The sequence below is a fragment of the Nerophis lumbriciformis genome, linkage group LG25, assembly GCF_033978685.3.
Source record: "Nerophis lumbriciformis linkage group LG25, RoL_Nlum_v2.1, whole genome shotgun sequence".
NCBI lineage: Eukaryota > Metazoa > Chordata > Actinopteri > Syngnathiformes > Syngnathidae > Nerophis > Nerophis lumbriciformis.
This window is the reverse complement of record NC_084572.2, coordinates 14,662,673-14,686,507: the sequence shown is the minus strand read 5'-3', so window position 1 is coordinate 14,686,507 and position 23,835 is coordinate 14,662,673. Positions and strand designations below refer to the sequence as shown.

The 23,835-nt window shown below is 40.1% G+C and overlaps 1 protein-coding gene across 3 annotated transcripts in view; it reads right to left on the bottom strand.

The window, feature by feature from the left end:
- Positions 1–23,835, bottom strand: part of dnhd1 (dynein heavy chain domain 1) — a 56,596-nt gene that overhangs the window by 28,988 nt on the left and 3,773 nt on the right. Inside the window, exons 4-25 of one of the 3 annotated variants that reach the window (XM_061983852.1) lie at positions 18,899–19,060; positions 16,767–16,970; positions 14,164–14,274; positions 13,577–13,733; positions 13,213–13,467; positions 12,999–13,142; positions 12,726–12,834; positions 8,387–8,601; positions 8,068–8,311; positions 6,200–6,357; positions 5,961–6,086; positions 5,600–5,876; positions 5,366–5,490; positions 5,090–5,288; positions 4,935–5,026; positions 4,659–4,842; positions 4,446–4,571; positions 4,267–4,364; positions 1,205–4,193; positions 1,026–1,134; positions 768–927; positions 25–307 (exon numbers count right to left, since the gene is read on the bottom strand). In XM_061983852.1, coding sequence (XP_061839836.1) covers positions 25–307; positions 768–927; positions 1,026–1,134; positions 1,205–4,193; positions 4,267–4,364; positions 4,446–4,571; positions 4,659–4,842; positions 4,935–5,026; positions 5,090–5,288; positions 5,366–5,490; positions 5,600–5,876; positions 5,961–6,086; positions 6,200–6,357; positions 8,068–8,311; positions 8,387–8,601; positions 12,726–12,834; positions 12,999–13,142; positions 13,213–13,467; positions 13,577–13,733; positions 14,164–14,274; positions 16,767–16,970; positions 18,899–19,060 — 6,527 coding nt within the window. Of the gene's footprint in view, positions 1–24; positions 308–767; positions 928–1,025; positions 1,135–1,204; positions 4,194–4,266; positions 4,365–4,445; positions 4,572–4,658; positions 4,843–4,934; positions 5,027–5,089; positions 5,289–5,365; positions 5,491–5,599; positions 5,877–5,960; positions 6,087–6,199; positions 6,358–8,067; positions 8,312–8,386; positions 8,602–12,725; positions 12,835–12,998; positions 13,143–13,212; positions 13,468–13,576; positions 13,734–14,163; positions 14,275–16,766; positions 16,971–18,898; positions 19,061–23,835 lie in introns of those variants that run through there. The other 2 variants (XM_061983850.1, XM_061983851.1) reach the window with 2 other exon arrangements.

Sequence of the window (23,835 nt, the reverse complement as noted above, 5' to 3'; positions counted from 1 at the left end):
TAAAATGTACTGTTTCTTACTTACCACATGGCGTTTCATGCAAGTCATCTACATAAAGCAACAGCCCAGGCTGTTGGCTCATCACACCCTTGGTGTTTTGACAGGTCCTTCGGTGGCTAATTCTGCACAGTAAATGGCACAGGTCTGTGGGACCCCGTATAGAACTAGCTGGTAGTTTGATGTGCGGCTTATCAAAACACAGCAGGCTGTTACACACGGTAGTTTTTCCTGAACCTGGCTCTCCAGCAAGTAACACTGGCTGGTTTGCCTCCAACATGACGGTCAGCAGACAGGTATATTTCCAATACTGTGTAAAAACAGTGATATTCCAGTTAGAATACTCCCATTTAATTACTGTGTTGCCCTGAATGGGACTGTAGTTTTCCCAAGAAAAAAGGCTGAAAAAGTCTTCTTAAATTCTTAAAATAGGGATTTATACTGCACATGTAGTACAACAGATGGCATAAAAATAACTTTTCGAAAGCAAGTCAGACTTTTCAAGTGACAAACACATCATTGACCTGGAGAAAGTGGTAATGACGCATGACACCCACTTGAAAAATGTTGTGTCAGGTTGGGCAGAGAGAAAAAACGAAAAACTGTTCAGCACCTTAGAATGTTATATTACCCAGTTAATTTTGAGATACTGCACTGGAAAAGACTGATGTCTTGATATTTTGGACTGTTCCCCAAACTAGAATACGAGTCATCTTTTAGCCAAGTCAATATGGTGTGTAGCTTTCTTTGACAGAACAAAAAGGACAAACCTTTGGCGTAATGGACTTTGTCAACATTGTGTTCTTGGTGTATATCCGATTGTCAATGCTAAAGAAGGACTCAAACACAGTCCCTTCATCTGGCACCACAATATTAAATGGACAATTAGCTAGCTCTTGGCGAGCGACAACGTCAAATTGTGGCCAGAGTCTGTAGACAGACAAGCAAAATATGTTAAAGACAATTAGTATATTACAATTAACATTAGCATAGTTTATAGAAAGTGATCTATGAAAGAAATAATCTACCGTGAATGGAGATTTCCACCAAACCCCCAAATATAAGACAGGAGAAAAATCTCTTCATTTATTGTGGAATCTGTGCCTGAAGAGTCATCGCTTTGTAAAGGCATATCTGCTGGTGACAACAGTTTAAAACATTTCTAATTAGTAACAGCACACAGTACTTGTGAAGTTTGCCTCTATACCTCTTGTGTCTTTTTGTCCTTTACCCTTATTCACTTCCTTGGCAAAATGCTGCAGGAGGGCATGAAGGATTCGAATGAACGACATGATTTCTACCAGCCCATTCGTATAAGATTGACCTTCAGTAGAAATCCCATTCATCTTTAGTGAACTGAGAGTGCTCGAGAAAAGATCTTCTGCCACTTCAGTCCACATATTCAGTGTATCTTGATCCAGGATATGACTGTAATTAAGAAAATCTATTTCACTCTTCCACACATCTTTCCAAACTTCAGTGCCGGTGAAATGAATGAGGCTGCAGCGTGTCGTTGCAGAAGGGCTTGCGTGACTAAGGTCAGTGGTCTCCACGAGTAACTTGAAGTGTGACTGGGATGGCACAAGAGTTTCACCAGATGGTAGGCTTAAAGATGGTTCCTCATGATTGCTCAGTATGCCTATGTGATCAAGCCAGCCGGGTTGCCCCACTGGCTTGCCATCCATTACAAGCCATTTCTGTGCTTTGTTGTCACGACTTGAGTTCTTTCCCTGGACTTTTCTATATTTGTGTCTTTCTGAATCTCTCAAAGCCTTGGTCACCACTCCATCTTGCCACCCTAGTTTATCAGAGAAGCTACCAAAAAGCTCCTCGTGAGACATGGCATTAGGAAATAGGACAACAGTGTTGATAAAGTTCCAGTTTTTAGTAGAGATTTTTTGCCTTGTCCACGGGGTACCCACTTTAAGCATTTTCTCATCAGAGAAATGTTCTGTTTTGTCTGCCAGTTTACTAAGGGCTTCTGCTAGAGTATTGTAACAAGTTGTTTTTCCACTCCCAGAGGGTCCAACAAGTATAACTGCCTGAGAAAATCTCAAAGTCTGATAGAGTGCAAAAACTTGGCAAATTATTTCAGAGTTACACTGACACAACTGCTGTTCTAATTCGCCCTTTACTGCCTCTTCAAGTCTGTGATCTTTTTCATCCTTAGTATATTGTAGGATAAAGGGAAGCTGACACGCTATAGGAAATATGTCTTTGAAAATGCTGTTGAACTGTGTGGCTTTCTCAGGTACATAAACAATTTGCACTGAGACTGAATGGATTGCTTTGACAATAGCTATCTCCTCTAATAATCCGGGTATAACTGCCTGTTCGTCAGCCTTGTTAAACTCTTCTGCCCTCTCATTTTCTGGAGAAGTAAGAATAGCTTGTATGACTAGCGACAGTCTAGCCTTACCTGAAAATTTCCTATCCAGAATGATTCCTTTTAATTGCTTTTTAGAGGCAGACAAGATACGCTGCAAGGCAACAAGGTGGCTGCCCTGGTCTTGTGCGCTGAACTGAGGCAGACAATAGCAGTCCTTGGTGAGGCTGATGAGAGACACCAGACGCTGACTTAAAGACTTTGCCTCTCTAAAACCAAAGGAAGTCAGCATTAGCTCTGCAATTATACCATAATCGGGATGCGTTAATCCCACAGGTCTTGTTGAAAATCGCAGACTTTGTGAAATCTCAGAGGTGCTTCCTTTTGATGATATGAGAACACATCCATAGTTAACGCTAGCAGTAATGCTCACCCCTGAAAATACAATTTCTAAATCAGACTTTTCTTGCTCTTGCACACCTTGTTTCTTCTTTCTTGACAACCCAGAAAAACACTGGTTAATTTCATCGAGCTGTTGACCCAGGGATGCTTGGACAACCTGAGGCAACAGTTCTACAGACTTCAGCACAATCCATGCTCCAGTCAAAAGAGCACCAAGCAACATCTTTTGAAAAAAATTAAGCGCCATGTTTGGACAACAATGTAGCATCACAACGAGTCGCCCCAATGCTTTCCCTAAATAGACCACTGCCTTGGTCTTTCCTGATGTGCAAGGACCACTCACAAATCCACATCGATACCACATCACCGCAAGGAGAGTCCCAATCATCCCTCGATCTGTGCAGGGGGTGTGTACCAATCCCCAGCCCTCTGGACCAAAATACTCATAACCATATTGGTGTCTGTGGTTCAAAACATCCACATAACATTGTGGATCATCAGTTCCTTTTAGGCTTTGACCCTCTGAAGTGATACAATACTTGAGGGAACTTAGCCACTCAAAAGAGGACTCAGGAATACATTGCACCTGCATTAATTGGGTTATCTGCTGTGCATGTTTGATTGTAAGGAGTACCAAAGTACACAAGCATGTGGTTGTGTACTTTGAAGACGCTGTATCCCTTATATATTGGCATAGGTTTTCCAGTTGTACACTAATAAATGTGTTGATGGTGCTAAGCTTAACTGAGCTTGATTCCTGAAAAGCCTGTTTAAGGACTTGGTACCATGTTATTTCCTCTGCCACTAGCAGACACTGAAGGGGATATTTATCTGTCAGATCCAGCACAGGTAATGCAAGTCCACTCCCATGACCATATTGGCTATAATCACATGCTGAGTCTTTACTGTTTGGTTCCAATTGTGTTTTTTCATTAACACACTGCTTCATGAGTTCTTTCATAGCAGACTTCAGTTGTTCCTCAAACATACTGAGCCAAATCAAGGGATCGGGACTCTGTTCCAAAGGAGAGAGAAAAGTAATGTGTTCTTGTAGCTTGCCAACAACTCCAAGTACCGTCTTCTGTGCGCGGCAGTCACATATTGTCTTTGGATCCATTTTACCATGTGTTTTTTCCACTTCAAGACACTGTACCCCTTTGAAGAACTTCTGCACAAAAGGTAGCAGAGATGTAGGTGTTGGTTTTAAAGATAGCAGTTCAACAGTTTCGCTGTCACTTATGAAGTAGAGCCTTGGATAGGCACTGCAGAAGGAATGGAGGCGATTGGCTATCTGGTTGGAAATAGCCTCCATTGTCGAAAGGCCGTCAATGAGGATTTGGCCTAGGCTTGCGCTGTGCAATTTATCATTGGCCGTTTTGGGACTAACAAGATTTAACACATTGGGTTGTGTAGAGATAGCATGAAGCATGGTCTTGAAAGTATTTTCAACTGATTTAAATTGTGCCAGCTGTGAAAAAAGAGAGCAAAATCTTAAATAAGGTGACGCTATCATTCTATAATGTAATCACACAGGTACATACCAAATCCCATCTTTGAACACCCAAAGATGTATCTTCAAAGGCCTTTGACAGAAAGATAACTTTTTGTTGATAGATTTCAAATAAATGCAACAAGGTTTCTATAGAATGGAAAGTAAATGTTAATTCTTAACGTTCACTCTTTTTAGAGTCTTCTATCTATTGTTGTTGTTTATGTTTACCAATCTCTTGTAGTAAGTGCATCCACTCTTCTACTTGCAATCTAAAGTCAACACTGTGCCGGGACCTTTGCATATTTGTCAACGTCATCAAATCATGTTCTATGTCATTGAAGATAAATTCCAGGCCTGATTGTCGGAAAACATAGTTATCAAAACAAAACGTTAACCTGTGGTGGCTATTACATTTAATACTGCATTATGAATGTATCTTACCAATGAAAATTTTGACATTACAATAGATGTCAGAAGTGGGATCGTCATCTGATACCTCCTGTTCACCGTGCTGGCGACAAGGATATTTTATGTCATGCAACTGGAACATTCTGTTCATCCATTGCTGTTGAATTGTTTGGAAATTCTGTTCCATTTCAAACTCTTGCTGTGCATTGCTGCATATCTGAAATATTTTCAAAGAATGGTACTTTGACTTACTGTGAGGTTTTTCTAAGACTCTCCTTCAACTAGTCGCTTAATCACGATCTCTCCCACCTTGTTGATGAATTTTTGGTGAGTGTGAAACGGTTGAGAAATTAGCTGAGCAACAGTCACATTCTTATCAGAGGCACGCATTAGCCCAATGCCTGTTACATGGAATTCATGTTTATAATTGTTATACACAACACACTGCAATATGACAGACTTACCTTGGAAAAAAATGTTGCGGTGTTTTGGTTTGATTAGAGGGGTCAGAAAATGGGCTAAGACTTTAAATTGACAGCTTAAATTTTCAAGATTTTCTGAAGCCTCCTGCAGCACTGCGTCGTCAGCCAGTATAGTGTTTGTCAGAGTTGCAACTTTCTGCTGCCACTGAGCAATTTGCTCTTCAACTTGAGATACAGCAAGCTAAAATAAGGATATTTCTAAATACATTTTAAAAGTCAAACACAGAACAAATATTATGGCAGTGATGGTTGCTTTACCTGAATGAAAAGCACTTTCTCCCATTCATGAAAACATCGTCTGTAAAGTGCTATAAGCTCCCAAAGCTCTTTACGGGCAGTCAGTTTATTAACTTCTGCCAAAGCTGTCAAGTCCACTGGATTTTCTGGAGAGAAGTAACAAATATTCATGTATTTTTCTCTACATACGTTGCTACAATGTTCCACAAGGCTAATTATTGTGCTAAATAGTACACAGTGATTTTTTTTCCTGACCTTGGAGAACTTTTCCAATCTGGCAAAGATGTTGCAGATTTACTGTGATAGTCTCCACGCGGAGGCACATGTAGTTCAGTTCAGAGGCCAACTTTTCAGCGTTTTGCCTTGGATCAAGAAATGGCCCAGATGTAGCCTTGCAGACCATACTTTTGAGATCAGAAGCCAACAATGGGAACATTGTGTCCAATGCGTTAGCCACAGTTGGAAGACGAGAGCACACATTGTTATCTGCTTGGTTTAAGTGAAAAGAATAACAATTCCATTTGTCCAACATCTAAACAGAAAACAAATTATACACATCTAATTATAAAAGTACGACACTTTTATTATCAACTTGTACAATTAATTGCATACAGACCTTCTGCTCCAAATTCAGCTCCTGTGCAGTCATCTCTCCATAATTAAGGCATATATTGTCCCGAAGGGAGTGAGTATATTCCAAACGTTTCTGCATTACCGCCAGCATGTTTATAAACTTCCACACCTGAAGACATATTTGACGACAAAACATTTTTTAGCTCATTTTAAATATTAAATATATTTTTTGGTGAACTAAATATGGTGGTCACCCTAAAAAGATAAAGGTAGCGTTCATACCATATCAGCATATTTCGGGAAGTCATGCATGTCTTTGGGCTCCATTCTTAGATCGGTAATACCTTCCTCTAAATCACACAATAAACTTTGTGAATGTAATTTCATTTGCCTGACCACTTCCTCCATCACTTCCTTTTCAATCAAAGCCAGATGCTGCCCTGAGAAGCAAAGACAGTAAGGGTAAGCCAGTATAAGGGTAAGCCAGTATAAGATACAGTAAAAATGTTACTGAAAATGCCGCATTCACACTAATGAATGAACGCCATGCCCCAATTAATTACCAGGTGATTCTTTCATTTAAACAAGTCAACAATTTACATCAAATATATGCCTCTGTTCTTTCTCAGAAAAAAAAATAACATTGAAATGGCTGACACCCTATATATAAATGGGTACAATACATGGCATCTGTACAAATTAATGCTGCTGTATGCAGGGGGGAAATATAAAAAAATAAACAAGAACAATTTTACTGTAATATATATACAGTAACTGAATTAAATGCAACTGGCTCTAAGTTAAGTTTTTCAAACTAAAACAATACAACAAGACCATCACTGGCTAGTTTACCGAATGTTACCATTAGTGGTTTAACAGAACAGGCTATATGGCTTTAGCTTATTTATATTTTTATAATTATTAATAATAATGAATAAAAATTGTTGGTCCGAGGAATTTGACCGGCGTTTGAGCTTTTCATTCACTGCCGTCTACCGCTAACGTTAGCTAGCCAAAACACGAAAATTAGCCAACAACAACAATTCGGTTCATAACTTTTACTGACAGAATTTCTAGACACAGTCAGGGTGTTGAGAGAATCCGGTTTGGTGGCTGCAGGATTAGTTATTTGTTTTTGCAGACGATATGGGCCAGTTGGCTTCATCTGGTTAGGATCTTCAGCTCTCTCTGGATCGGTTCATAGCCGAGTGAGGAGCGACTGGAATAAGAATCAGCACCTCCAAGTCAGAGTGCAGGGTTCTCGCCCGGAAAAAGGTGGAGTGCCACCTTCGGGTAGGAGATGAGATTGTGTCCGAAGTGGAGTTCACAAATGAAGGAAGAGTGAATCGTGAGATTGAAAGGCGGATCGGTGCGGCGTCTGCAGTGATGCAGACCCTGTAGCGATCTGTCATGGTGAAGAAGGAGCTGAGCCAAAAGGCAAAGCTCTCAATTTACCGGTCTATCTACATTCCTATCCACACCTATGGTCATGAGCCCGATGAGGTAGTTCGAGCATCTGGTCAGGATACCTCCCGAACGTCTCCCTGGGGAGGTGTTCGGGAGGCCATGACCAATTGGTAGGAGGCCACAGGGAAGATCAAGCATACGTTGGGGGGGACTATGTCTCCCAGCTGGCCTGGGGAGAGGGTAGTCTAGACTTTTGTGCTTAGGCTGCTGATGTCCCCGCGATGCCACCTCGGATAAGTGGAAGAAGATGGATTAATCGATGAATGGATAGCTAAAAACACATCCTGGGTTACTGTATGTACGGCCGTAGTTTACGTCATTACGTGCTAATAGCTGTAAGAGGGAGGGAGCTAATGTTTTAAACAAAGTGGAAAGTTATCTCCCTGTAGGCATCCGCATAAAGTTTGCAAACACTTATATTTACTTGTAGAATTGTTATATTTTTTAATAATCTTTTTTTCTGTTATTTATTATTATACTAAAAATAAATTTATACACACAGGCTTCTTAATGATCATTCACCTAATAAACACCTTGTACTCTCTGAAGTTGAGCAAAGGAACTCCACAGGTGATATACGAAGAAATTTGTACTATTTTTTTTATCTAGGTATACTACATGTAGACCAATCTGTTTTTATAAAATATTCATATCAGTCAAAGATCTGGATTTCATTTGCATACCTAAATGTTCTTTTATGCGGGTGCAGTGGATGATAAATAGCCGGTTGGAGGTAGAGATCAGTGAGGGGACAACGTGGATTCTTTCAATCCAGTGGCGCAGCTTGTCAATCAGCTCCTGATAAAGTGCAGCAGATTGACCTTTCATGTTCTCCAAAGTGGCTGGACTCCATTGCTTGATGAACACATGGATGTCCACCAACCACATGTAATGCTCTAACAACTGCTGGATGTCTGACTCTGCTTCCTGTCCAAAAGAGAGACACAATCCTATATATATTTGTACTGTAAAGAGAAATGCAGTAATTATTTTAACACTCGCCTGCATCAGCTCGGCCTGCTCTTTGTCGATGTGTTTGGAATCATCACTGATAGCGATGTGCCAAACAAGTTGTGCTTTGGATAAAGGGTAGTAGGACCAAGGTATCCTGTGACCCTGAACGATCATCCTGGTCCAGTTAGATCGCTGCTCTCTTATCCATTTACAACAGCTATAATGTGTGAGACTAGGCATTCCGTCCATGTCCTGTATTCCACCTGGGAACGTCAGACACATTAGTACATTAAAGCGGTCATAGGAATTTTGCGTTTTGCACCTTTTTGTGGGCGGCCTTATTTTTGCAGCACTACCTTAAATGGCGATTCGATATGAATCTCGATACATGGGTTACGATACGATTTACTAACAATATTTTTGTAAACATTACGATTTGATACGATTCCATGCAATACGATTTAGTGCAATTCGATGCAGATGGAAGCTTTGCATGGTGAAAAGAAAATTAAATGTATCATGTATCATGTTAGAACAATGTCATGTGTTTATTTTTTTAATATAGACACATGTAAAACAGATGGTCTCTGCATTATTTATGAGCAACTTTAAGGAATTGCAATCCATAAACTTAAAGAAAAGAAGATGTAAACAAAACACTTTTGGCAAAGCTACCAGGTATTTACTGTTGTTTGCTCAGGTAGCAACAATTAAATACATAGAAAGAAAGCAAGCAAGCTGCGCATCAAGTAGAGGTGTTATACCACCACAGTAACACAAGTGCAAGATATAATTAAGTGACACCACGTAAACTAAACAGCAGCTTCAGTGTAGAAGCTCAAATACTTTATTTACTATTTCCAATGCATTAAAAAATACATATGTCATAACATCTTTAATAATGATTGTGAACGATAGGCAAAATGTTAAAAAAAAAAGTGCAGTTCCCCTTTAAGGCCATGTCTACATTAAGCCGGATAACTCCTTAAACTAATAATTATTTAGCCTAAACCCCGTGTCAGCCACACTAACCCATCGTTTAAGGTTCCCCTCCTTGGATAATTTTTTACACGGGTAAGTGCGCTGTGTATTTCTTGAATCTCCGGCTCTTAGCTCTGTATGGACTCATTGATCTTTAATAAACAGAGTTCGGAGAGAAAGTGACGTCAGAAAGAACGCGCCACAGCCAGCTTCACAACAACCACTTTGCACTCGTAAGTAACCACTGGAAAGATGGAGGCGAATCATCCAGACATGCCCGTGTTTCTCCTTCTTCTACATGTACAGGCGCTTGTAGAAATCCCACATGAATACCTTAAGAGAAGGAAACGCGCGATTGCAGCTATTTCGGATACAACACATCTCAGACATCAACATAGCAATGTTGAGCGACGGTTCTGAATAAGGCCTGGAAGAACGGCAGTGTGTTGTGCCAGAGGAATGGCAAGAGAATTTTCGAATGTCCAGGTCAGCTGTGATTCTACTTAGCAAAAAACTTTGTCCATTTGTCGAAGAGGAGACAACGAGAATGCGATCGTTCACTTGAAAGATTTGAGGATGAATTGTTGTGTTTAAAACCTTTGTGTGGTGTTGCTTATTTGCAATTATTCCAAGTCGATTTGTTATGTGTATGCAGCGTATCATAAATATGACGATCAACTGAATAAAAAAATACCGGAAGCAGTATCCACAGTCCAGAATCTTCACGGTCCAGAAGGACCGACCAAATTAGAAAGCAGTACTAAGATATACCGGTACTCTGTATACATCCCTAATGAACAGTGTAGTAGTTGATGTGATTACCTTGCAGAGTTGTGTCTAAGTTGGGCTGGAAGTCTTTCAAATCCGTGTCTACTGTCTTGCCAGTCGGTAGGTCTGCTAGCATTAGCATCCCTAGATCCCTCATCACCGGCTTGAGTGTCTTCATGCCGTCAGAACAGGTGAGTGCTCAGATTAGTCTTACTGCCGCTTCTATATCGCTGCTTTCCAAATGTTACAAATAGCCATAGTTTTATCCAACTGACCATTCTTTTTTTTTTTTATCCAAACGTTAACCACAGCATAATACTACCACCACCATGCTTGACGGTAGGAATGATGTTACTGGGATTAAAGGCCTCACCTTTTCTCCTCCAAACTTTGCTGGGTATTTTGGCCAATTAGCTCAATTTTTGTGTCATCTGACATCACATGAACAAAGATAAAACTTTTGGAGGAAAGTTCTGTGGTCAGATGAAACAAAAATTTAGCTGTTTGGCCACAATACCCAGCAATGTGTTTGGAGGAGAAAAAAATGAGGCCTTTAAACCCAGGAACACCATACCTACCGTCAAGCATGGTGGTGATAGTATTATGCTCTGGGCCTGTTTTGCTGCCAATGGAACTGGTGCTTCACAGAGAGTAAATGGGACAATGAAAAAGGAGGATTACCTCCAAATTCTTCAGGACAACCTAAAACATCAGCCCGGAGGTTGGGTCTTGGGCGCAGTTGGGTGCTCCAAAAGGGCAACGACCCCAAACACACATCAAAAGTGGTAAAGGAATGGCTAAATCAGGCTAGAATTAAGGTTTTAAAATGGCCTTCCCAAAGTCCTGACTTAGAAAGACAACCAAAACATTTAGCTGAACCGCACCACTTTTGTCAAGAGGAATGGTCAAAAATTCAACCAGAAGCTTGCCAGAAGCTTGTGGATGGCTACCAAAAATGCCTTTTTGCAGTGAAACTTGCCAATGGACATGTAACCAAATATTAACATTGCTGTATGTAAACTTTTGACCCAGCAGATTTGGTCGCATTTTCAGTAGACCCATAATAAATTCATAAAAGAACCAAACTTCATGAATGTTTTTTGTGACCAACAAGTATGTGCTCCAATCACTCTATCACAAAAAATAAGAGTTGTAGAAATGATTGGAAACTCAAGACAGCCATGACATTATGTTCTTTACAAGTTTACATACCAATCAATCAATCAATTAATTCCTTTATTGTCATTGTCATAATAACACTTAAGTCAGACTTGAACAACGAGATTTTGTTTGAGCTTTGTCCAGCGGCATAGAAACTGCATTGATGTGCAGGTTGACAATAGTTTACATTTTAGCATTTTAGCATTATCGCGATCATCCTGACAATGCTAAAATGCTAAAATGTAAACTATTGTCAAATTGCACATCAATGCAGTTTCTATGCCGTTGGACAAAGCTCAAACAAAATCTCGTTGTTTATATATGACTTAAGTGTTATTATGACAATGACAATAAAGGAATTGATTGATTGATTGGTATGTAAACTTTTGACCACGACTGTATATAGCCTATTATTTGCACACTATTGACAAGTGATGTACCGAAAACTAGACCACCGATAAAAGACTTTTATCACCGAAAACCACGCTCCCAAAACCAAATGTAAACAAAACGTACGCCATTGTCTGGAACGTTGTCAGCATGTCTGCGATGTGTATGTGATTTTTATATATATTGCAGATATACCCGTGAAAACCATCTACAAAATGTGCAAATATTAGGAGGACAGTGGCGGCTTTTAAAAAGAGAAAGTCCAACTGGAGTAACAGCGCCAATCAAGTGTGACGTCATGCTCACGACAGCGCTCTTCTTTCGTCAGGGACATCGAGGGACAGAAGTTGTCTCTAAACACAAGTACATTCTATAATAACACCAGAAGATGATGTTAGATTTGTTGCTAGTTGTATTTCTTTTTTTTTTAAGTAAATAAAAGTCTGGAAACACTTGAAGAAATCTCAACAAAGTATAATGTACAAACAGCATATATATATATATATATATGTTAATACTAATTCATAATAACAGATTTGTTTTAAACGTATGTGTACATTTTTTGAGACTTTTTAAAGAATATCATATCATAACAAATTACGCAAATTACTCGATGATGTCATATGACCACACCCATAACCACGCCCCCAATGCCACAGGTATCTTCGCAGTTTAGGGTTAACCCTGTATACACACACACACACACACACACACACACACACACACACACACACACACACACATACATATATATATATATATATATATATATATATATATACATACATACATACATATAAATACACATAAACATCTATTTTTCATCCAGGTTGTCTTTAGAGTCTCTCAAAGACACATTTTTTTCTCTCACAATGGCCCCGGAGTCACAATAATTGCCCAGGTTTGGTGTATAATCATAATTTGGAAACAATCGGCGGGCCAGATTGAAAAGCTTAAAGGGTCGTACAATATTGGGCCTGTGGGCCGTATTTTGCCAACATCTGCCTTAGAATAACATAAATGTGAATAATGCTTGACTCGTAGTTTTGTACGAATAGAAAAAGGAAGCTTAGGACAAAAAAGATACCTGAAAAGTCAATGACAACAGGAGAAGAACTGGAGCTGGGGTCAGGTTTTTCATCCTGACAACCAAGGTTGCTGCTGACTTCCATGAAAAATCCACAAGTGACACACATCTGCAAGAAAAATCATAAGGATGTGTTTAAATGTGTAACTCATTTATGTCAAATCATGTTTCTTTTATCAGTCTGATTTACAAATTGAGGGCCTTGAACAGTAGCTTAAAAACACAATGTCAGCATTTAGTAGTGTATTATTTTGAGATAAACATGTCGGTCACCTGGCAGATGGAGTCACCAACAGTCCAAAGAGCCTGACTGACTGTTTCTCGGAAGAGACGTAAAGGTGGTTCAAGAGACAGCTGACTGTCATCATCGACACACAGGTCAGTTTGGAAGAGACATATATCCACAGATTTTTCCCGCTGACGAAGACCAAAACATTCAGACAACATTATTCTGTCACATCGCTATGAACAAACGCTCGCACTTCACCTTCAAAACGTTGTGAAGAAACGACAAAGAGTTATGTTTGATGATGGTCACGAGACTCTGCATGATGATCTGATTGATGAGGGTGGCAAAGTTCCCCAGCCTCTGCACGATGCCCTCGGCAAGCGCAAACTCCCTTTGCAGCTGCTGCAGGTGAGCCTTATGCAGGTGAATGGGTTTGCAGCAATGATGTTGCTTGTCGGCGTACTCTAAGTGCAACTGCAGCTCCTGCTGGGCTTTAAAACTAACATCTTTGGCCTAGGGGGAAAACATTTGATACATTATGTGCCAAAAATGTATGGACTCTCTCCACCGTGTCTTCTTTTTCCCTCTACACTACACAAGCTTGAAAGTTTGAAGAAGGTACCTTACAAAAGATGTCGACACGATACTGTGATAACCTTTTCAGGCTGAGCAAAACTTGTTGCATACTGGTGAGAAGGACATTCTTAAATTCCAACAATGTGTACTTTTTAGACTCATCCAGAGGTAGCAAGTGTGTCTCTTTGAGTTCCTGTATGGTTCTGTTGAAAGTATTTTACCATTATTACAAGAGAGTTCAGATGCTCTATAGCAGTTGTTGTTTTTTTTCAAATGTGTGGCAGACCTCCCCTAAGAGGCTTCCTTAAGAATTCAAGGGAAGTGCAGCAGCTTGGGAAAAATAAATAAAATATTTTTTAAAACATGCTAAACTTACTTCAAGCATGTCTAAGCTCCAGAAAATGTGTTTCTTCGTGCAGTAAGCGAGGCCCTAACAGTATTATAATCTCTGAGGGGAGGCTCATTGTGCCACACTTTTTAAAATAAATACCTGGAAAAAAGCTATGATGACAAAGGTTTATCAACCTTTTTGACTCTTTTGAACAAACTGGAGTCTTTATTCAGTATTAAAACAGATTTGATCCCACGTATGGAAAAAAATATTTAATCCCCCGAAACAAAGACTTGACTTACTTGGATAGAAGCAGAAGGCCATTTCTGTACTGGGGGATGTTTGTAAGCAGTATTGCCTGTACTTCCTCAAAACGTCGGTTGAACACAGTCTGACGCACATTTTTATACCACCTAGTACAATATACAAAAAATAATTGTGTATTCTTACTGGTCATAATCTTAGGTACTGTATATTATCCAATAAATCAGTTCTTCCAGGATTTCGCAATGTCACTAGTTCACGCACACTTAACCAATCCCCACGAATTATGTGCAGCCTCGTTACTCGCAATTTCTCTTCACAATTTAGCCATTCAGCGACATTTAACCAATCATCATATCTTATTGGACTAGACAGAGAGCCAAGTCTTAGCCAAGGGTGTGGCTTTTTTCACGTCGTTGTTTGTGACATGGACCTGGTTTAAAAGGCATTATTCCTTGATGTGGTGAAAGTCTTGTTGGGGTTCACAACAGTCGCACCGACTGTCAGTTTTTAGGCCCCACCTTGCCATTTTTGTGCCGGTTTTGCATACCTATGCACGTGCCCTATTTAGTGCGCACCATTCCCTCCTGTTCAGTACCGCGCCTGGTGGCATAACAGTTCTTGTATTATGGGCTGTGGGATTGATTGTGATTGACTGGGGGTGCTAATCCAGCAAGTCTATGTAGGCTATTGATTGGTGTTGGGCACAGGCATCTTGTGATGATCCTGCATGCTTCGTTAAGCTCTGCATTTACGTTATGCACATGTACTGACTTTCTTTTTAGGGTTTTGATATGTTCGTTATAGGTGATAGCCCTGTCTAAGGTTACTCTTGAGTTAGGTTGTTTTTGGTGAGGTTGAAGGATTTCCCCAAACCAAGAGACCTTTGTCTGGTAGGCTGCCTGTTTTTTGTTTTTTTAGAAGGAATGACGTTACTTGGGTTTTGGAGCGATTTGCTTTTAGGTTCCATTGTTTGTAATACATTTTATTTGCAGCCGAATGCTTATGTAGGGGTGTTTTCCACGTTGATTAATTGTTTGCCCTGTGTTGCAAGACACAGGTCATCAGCATACCCAACGCATTTACGCAGGTAAACTATGTGCAATGTGTGAGAACATGAACCAAAATTCACGACTGACTTTCAAAACATGCAAGAGAATGTCGGCAAGCTGTGGACAACAGAGCAGATAATAAGGCATAATAATAATGACAATAAGAAGAAAAAAGGCTGTCTTTGGTGGTGTTTTTTTTTTTAACTTTTCACATTGTCGTTATCAGATATTGTCTATAGAATTTTGAGGGCAAAACAGAATGTATTCCACTTTAGAATGAGGCTTTAAACTTAACAAAATGTGGAAAAAGAGAATAGCTTTGAATGCTTTCCGGATGCACAGTAAATACAGTATCTCACTAAAGTGAATACACCCTTTAACTGTTTTTACTACTTCACATCTTTTCAAGAGAAAATACAAGAAGTAAAGCTTTGCAATAAAGTGTCATTTCTAACATAATTTAATTCAAGATTATTTGTATTAGTGTATTGGATAGTACGGTAGTCTGTTTATTTCAATTGTTAGTTTTTTTCTTTATTGCCTGTTGTGTAATTTTTTTAAATTGTATTATTTATTTATTTTTACCTCATATTTGTTCCCACTACCGCACCTTAAATTGGAGTCCTTAATGTCGTTATATGCAAATATAATGACAATAAAGTCCATTCTATTATATTCTATTCTATTCTATTATTTACTTGTCTTCAACATGAAAAAAAATGTTTTTAACTGAAATTTTTTTTTTCTTAGGTGAAGGCTTAGTTATCATTTTTAGTATTGTTGTAAAAACGTGTACTTTGTTGTGATAAATAAAGCCGATTTTGCACATTTTTGTGAGCCATGTTGACTAGATGATTTCCTCTTGTCTTTTTTTTCGTATTACTTCATTAATTACTTTTTCTTCAGCAAATTCCATATTATAATTTCCGAGGGAATATCATTACTATTTATTGTAACTTTCACTTGCTCCTGCAATTTTATCGCAACAAACACCTAAAAAAACCTCTGCATTTTCCATTGCAATATTTGAGAATAACTCAAATTAAGGCATCTCAAAAAAGGCTTGTGAGATCCTGAAGGGACTGGTAAATTGTATTAAACTGATTGATGTCAGTGGTCAAAAATGTTTAATTTAAAATGCAAATAAGGTATATTTTGTTATATTTGTTGAAATCCTGTGTTTTTAGCGCTAGGATTCCATCCATCCATTTTCTACTGCTTGTCCTTTTCGGGGTTGTGGGGGGTGCTGGAGCCTATCTCAGCTGCATTCGGGCGGTAGGCAGGGTACACTCTGGACAAGTCGCCATCTCATCACAGGGCCAACACAGATAGACAGACAACATTCACACTCACGTTCACACACTAGGGCCAATTTAGTGTTGCCAATCAATTTATCCCCAGATGCATGTCTTTGGAGGTAGGAGGAAGCCGGAATACCCGGAGGGAATCCACACAGTCACGGGGAGAACATGCAAATGCCACACAGAAAGATCCCGAGCCCAGGATCAAACCCAGGACCTTCGTATTGTAAAAAACAGTAAAATAAAAGAGCTGTGTCCACAATATTAGTTTGCTCAAGTGTCACTTACCGATTGAATGCATTTCTCAATCTGAACGCCCTGAAAAAGGGGAATGCCTGCAAAGCTGTCCAGAGCACAGACTCCCTGTACCACTCTTCCAAACTGACGAGTCCACCGTAACCTTTCTGTGTGACATGCAGCACTGTGCTGCAAGTGAAGACGTAGTGCTCGGGACCAGCCTCACTAGCTGGGACTACTTGCAGGTCATAGGGTCTGCAGAAAAATAGAGCAAAAAAAGTAATTCAATGCTGCACATTTGCACTTGACCTGTTTGATGTTTGTTTACAGAGCTTCCGGAAAACAGTGCTTCACTTTTTGCATATTTTTTTTATATTATAGCCATTTTCCAAAATGGTGTAAATTCATGTTTGTCCTCAAAATTCTACAGACAATACCTCATGACAATGTAAAATCATATGTGCATAAGTATTCACAGCTTTTGCACAATACTTTGTTGATGCACCTTTGGCAGCAATTAAAGCCTCAAGTATTTTTGAATATGATGCCAGAAGCTTGGCACACCGATCTCTAAGCGGTTTTGCCCATTCCTCTTTGCAGCACCTCTTAAGCTCCATCAGGTTTGATAGGAAGCGTTGATTTTCATCCAGGATGTTTCTGTACATTGCTGCATTCATCTTAGTCTAGTCAGGGAGGTGACCAAGAATCTGATGGTCACTGTCAGAGCTACAGCATTCCTCTGTGGAGAGAGGAGTACCTTCTAGAAGGACAACCATCTTCGCAGCAATCTACCAATCAGGCTTGTATGGTATAGTGGCCAGACGGAACGAATTTCTTAGTAAAAAGTAAAGATGTCCGATAATTTTGGGCTGCCGATATTATCGGCCGATAAATGCATTAAAATGTAATATCGGAAATTATTGGTATCGGTTTCAAAAAGTAAAATTTATGACTAAAAGGCCGCTGTACGGAGTGGTACACGGACGTAGGGAGAAGTACAGAGCGCCAACAGACCTTAAAGGCACTGCCTTTGCGTGCCGGCCCAATCACATAATATCTACGGCTTCTCACACACACAAGTGAATGCAACGCATACTTGGTCAACATCCATACAGCACCGTAACACAACATAAACACAATAGAACAAATACCCAGAACCCCTTGCAGAACTAACTCTTCCGGGACGCTACAATATACACCCCCCACTACCCCCTACCACCTTAACCCCGCTCACCTCAACCTCCTCATGCTCTCTCAGGGAGAGCATGTCCCAAATTCCAAGCTGCTGTTTTGAGGCATGTTAAAAAAAATAATGCACTTTGTGACTTCAATAATAAATATGGCAGTGCCATGTTGGCATTTTTTTACATAACTTGAGTTGATTTATTTTGGAAAACCTTGTTACATTGTTTAATGCATCCAGCGGGGCATCACAACAAAATTAGGCATAATAATGTGTTAATTCCACGACTGTATATATCTGTATCGGTTGATATCGGAATCGGTAATTAAGAGTTGGACAATATCGGAATATCGGATATCGGCAAAAAAGCCATTATCGGACATCTCTAGTAAAAAGTTTGCCAAAATGCAATTAAAAGATTGGATCAGACAATGAGAACCCAAATTATCTAGTCTGATGAGAAAAAGATTTAATTCTTTGGGGTGAATGCCAGGCCTCATGTTTGGAGGAAACCAAGCAACGCCCATCACCACGCTAATACAATCCCTACAGCCAAGCACGGTGGTGACAGTATCATGCTGTAGGGATTTTTTTTCAGCAGCAGGAACTAGGAGACTCGTCACAATAGAGGGAAATATGAATGCAGCAATATACATAAACATCCTGGATGAAAACCAACCTGATGGAATTTGAGAGGTGCTGCAAAGAGGAATGAGCAAAACTGACTAAAGCATCGTATTTAAAAATATTTGAGGCTGTAATTGCTGCCATAGGTGCATCATTAAAGTATTGATGAAAAATGTTGTGTATACCTGTACATGTGATTTTTAATTTTTTTATAAATTTGCAAAATAAAAACTTCACATTGTCCTTATGTGGTATTGTGCGTATAATTTTGATGTAATTAATGAATGTATTCCATTTTGAAACAAGGCTACGCAACATAACAAAATGTGGAAAGAGTGAAGCGCTGTGAATACTTCCCAGATGCACTGTATACCTGTATGTGTCACCCTCCAGTTCCTTCAAGTAGAAAAGCTTCAGTTCTCCCACATCTCTGTTCTTGACAAACATCTGAATGATCTCCATGCCAGTGACTGGAACCTTCCCCACCAGGGTCGCCTTTTTACTCCTGCTTTTTAAATCATCCGTCTCTGTAAAACTGAAACAATACTTTTTTGGTCAGTTTGTAATTTCAGATTAAGCAAAAAAAAATATTACGGTGGAACCTCGATTTACAAACTTCTCACTGTACAAATGTTATGAATTACAAACCACCGACCGAATAAAAATATGCTTTGGTGCGCGAACCTTGTCAGTGTGTGCGAATGTGTCATCCACCCATTGTGTGTCTCGCAGCGCAGCCATGTTGTGCTTGGCAGCACATCCATTGGGTGTGCTAATCAAGCTCCGGTGCTCATTCAGTCAGCAGAGCACTGTGCTGCCGTTAGCTACATTTGACTAGTTTTGCTATCACAATATGAGTCCAAAGAAAGCAATGGACAAGCAATGTATGGTTTAACTACATTCAGGAATTATTCACAGCATTGTTGACACTGCTTCTCCACCCTCCCCCTCCCTTCTGCTGCACGAAAAGATGGATTTTGTCTTTAGTTACTAATCATTGCAGTCACCTGGCTGTTAAAGTTAAGGAATTGTGGGATTTCAAACTGTGAGTGCACCACAGGGCTAATGCGCGTTGGCTGCAAATGGGGACAGTTCAGCTACTTGTTGTTTTGACTTTTTTTTTAAATTTAAAGTTGATCCATCACCCCCTTGTTATGTTTGTTTAATTTACAGTACTGTATAGCGCTTTATATTCTGTTCAAAGTGTACAAACTTTTACTAAAAATATTAACTTTTGTCCAGGCTGCAAACCATTATTCATATTTAAATTGTTTTTTTATGGAGAAATGTTCTTTAACATACAAACTTTATTTTTAACAACTGTGTTCAAGAACCAATTCATAAATTGAGGTGTAAGTGGCCCACACAGCCGACTTATGTTGTAACCATGTTCCTGGGTTGTGAAGTGGCCAATAGAGCCGAATGTTATTTTGTATTTATGTTCCCGTGTGGATGCACCCTGGTAGTGTCAAGGGAAATGGATAAACAGTGACGTCACATGCCAGTTTGACAGGCCACTTTATATATAGTAATATATATATAAATTTATATATAGTAATATAGTTGTACACGTTGGCTCCAATGACACTAGAATGAGACAGTCAGAGATTACAAAGAGAAACATAGCCAGGACTTGTGATCTCGCTAGAAAGATGTCCAGGCATCGAGTAGTTGTCTCTGGCCCCCTGCCTGCGAGAGGCAATGATGAGAGATATAGCAGATTAGTCTCGCTTAACAAGTGGCTGGCTAGCTTCTGTAGACAACAGGGACTAACGTTTATTGATAATTGGCCCTCTTTCTGGGGCAAACCAGGCTTGCTGATGAGGGACGGCCTTCACCCTAACCAGGAAGGCGCCATCATCCTGTCTAAGAACATAGACTACTGTTTAAGTCACATTTGACTAACTACACTAGAGCAAGCCCGGTCACAGGCAATTACAGAGCCTGCTAGTCCGGGTGAGGAGTCAGTTAAGCTAGAACTAGCCAGCACCAGGCTGGATAATTCCTGTACGCATAGCAATTTTCTTAGAATAACACACAACTCACATAATGTGTTTTCTGTTGTGAATGTGTCCGGGGTAGATATGCATTCTACTGAGGTGGCAAATCATGATGCGTTCAGTCGATCGCAGCATCAAGCAAACAATCTGAAAATTCCCGTCGTATCAATTCCTAGATATGGTCGAAACTATTTAAAGTGCACTACGTATAATAAACGCAACATTATTAATATTTCTACTACGGATAATTTAAACAAAAACTCGTCAAAACAGCCCAATACTTATAATATGGGCTTTTTAAACATAAGATCATTGTCTCCCAAAACGTTATTAGTTAATGAGGTCATTAGAGACAACAATCTTAACGTCATTGGTCTTAGCGAAACCTGGCTCAAACCAGACTAATTTTTTGCGCTAAATGAGGCATCTCCTCCTAACTATACAAATGCGCATATTGCCAGTCCCCTTAAAAGGGGTGGGGGGGTCGCACTAATATACAATGAAAACTTTAACCTTACCCCTAACCTAAATAATAAATACAAATCGTTTGAGGTGCTTACTATGAGGTCTGTCGCACCGCTGCCTCTCGATATGGCTGTTATCTACCGCCCCCCAGGGCCCTACTCGGACTTTATTAATGAATTCTCAGAGTTCGTTGCTGATCTAGTGACGCACGCAGACAATATAATCATAATGGGGGACTTTAATATCCATATGAATACCCCATCGGACCCTCAGTGCGTGGCGCTTCAGACTGTAATTGATAGCTGTGGTCTTACACAAATAATAAATGAACCTACGCATCGCAACGGCAATACGATAGATCTAGTGCTGGTCAGGGGTGTCACCACCTCCAAAGTTATGGTACTCCCGTATACTAAAGTAATGTCCGATCATTACCTTATAAAATTCGAAGTTCTGACTCATTGTCAACAAACTAATAATAATAATAACTGCTATAGCAGCCGCAACATTAATGCCGCCACAACGATGACTCTTGCTGACCTACTGCCTTCGGTAATGGCACCATTCCCAAATTATGTCGGCTCTATTGATAACCTCACTAACAACTTTGACAATGCCCTGCGCAAAACCATTGATAGTATAGCACCGCTAAAACAAAAAAGGGCCCCTAAAAGGCGCACCCCATGGTTTACAGAGGAAACCAGAGCTCATAAATTATCATGTAGAAAGTTGGAACGCAAATGGCGCGCGACCAAGCTTGAGGTTTTCCATCAAGCATGGAGTGATAGTTTAATATCGTATAAACGCATGCTTACCTTAGCTAAAGCTAAATATTACTCAAATCTCATCCGCCTCAACAAAAACGACCCTAAATTTTTGTTTAGTACAGTAGCATCGCTAACCCAACAAGGGACACCTCCCAATAGCTCCACCCACTCGGCAGATGACTTTATGAATTTCTTTAATAAGAAAATTGAACTCATTAGAAAGGAGATTAAAGACAACGCATCCCAGCTACAACTGGGTTCTATGAACACAGATACAACTGTATCTACGACGGATAATGCAATACAAAATAGTCTCTCTCTTTTTAATGAAATAACATTAGAGGAACTATTACAGCGTGTAAGTGGGATAAAACAAACAACATGTTTGCTTGACCCACTCCCTGTGAAACTTATCAAGGAGCTTTTTGTATTATTAGGTCCATCAGTGCTAAATATTATAAACGTATCACTTTCCTCTGGCACTGTTCCCCTAGCATTCAAGAAAGCGGTTATTCATCCTCTGCTCAAAAGACCTAACCTTGATCCTGACCTCATGGTAAACTACCGACCGGTGTCCCACCTTCCCTTTATTTCGAAAATCCTCGAAAAAATTGTCGCACAGCAGCTAAATGAACACTTAGTGTCTAACAATCTCTGTGAACCTTTTCAATCCGGTTTCAGGGCAAATCACTCTACGGAGACAGCCCTCGCAAAAATGACTAATGATCTACTGCTAACGATGGATTCTGATGCGTCATCTATGTTGCTGCTTCTAGATCTTAGCGCTGCTTTCGATACCGTCGATCATAATATTTTATTAGAGCGTATCAAAACACGTATTGGTATGTCAGACTTAGCTTTGTCGTGGTTTAACTCTTATCTTTCTGACAGGATGCGATGCGTCTCCCATAATAATGTGACCTCGGACTATGTTAAGGTAACGTGCGGAGTTCCTCAGGGTTCGGTTCTTGGTCCTGCACTCTTTAGCATTTACATGCTGCCGCTAGGCGACATCATACGCAAATACGGTGTTAGCTTTCATTGTTATGCTGATGACACCCAACTCTACATGCCCCTAAAGCTGACCAACACGCCGGATTGTAGTCAGCTGGAGGCGTGTCTTAATGAAATTAAACAATGGATGTCCGCTAACTTCTTGCAACTCAACGCCAAGAAAACGGAAATGCTGATTATCGGTCCTGCTAAACACCGACATTTATTTAATAATACCACCTTAACATTTGACAACCAAACAATTACACAAGGCGAATCAGTAAAGAATCTGGGTATTATCTTCGACCCAACTCTCTCGTTTGAATCACACATTAAGAGTGTTACTAAAACGGCCTTCTTTCATCTCCGTAATATCGCTAAAATTCGTTCTATTTTATCCACTAGCGACGCAGAGATCATTATTCATGCGTTCGTTACGTCTCGTCTCGACTACTGTAACGTATTATTTTCGGGTCTCCCTATGTCTAGCATTAAAAAATTACAGTTGGTACAAAATGCGGCTGCTAGACTTTTGACAAGAACAAGAAAGTTTGATCATATTACGCCTATACTGGCTCACCTGCACTGGCTTCCTGTGCACTTAAGATGTGACTTTAAGGTTTTACTACTTACGTATAAAATACTACACGGTCTAGCTCCGTCCTATCTTGTCGATTGCATTGTACCATATGTCCCGGCAAGAAATCTGCGTTCAAAGAACTCCGGCTTATTAGTGATTCCCAGAGCCCAAAAAAAGTCTGCGGGCTATAGAGCGTTTTCTATTCGGGCTCCAGTACTATGGAATGCCCTCCCGGTAACAATTAGAGATGCTACTTCAGTAGAAGCATTTAAGTCCCATCTTAAAACTCATTTGTATACTCTAGCCTTTAAATAGCCCCCCTGTTAGACCAGTTGATCTGCCGTTTCTTTTCTTTTCTCGTCTGCTCCCCTTTTCCTTGAGGGGGGGGGGCACAGGTCCGGTGGCCATGGATGAAGTGCTGGCTATCCAGAGTCGGGACCCGGGGTGGACTGCTCGCCTGTGCATCGGCTGGGAACATCTCTGCGCTGCTGACCCGTCTCCGCTC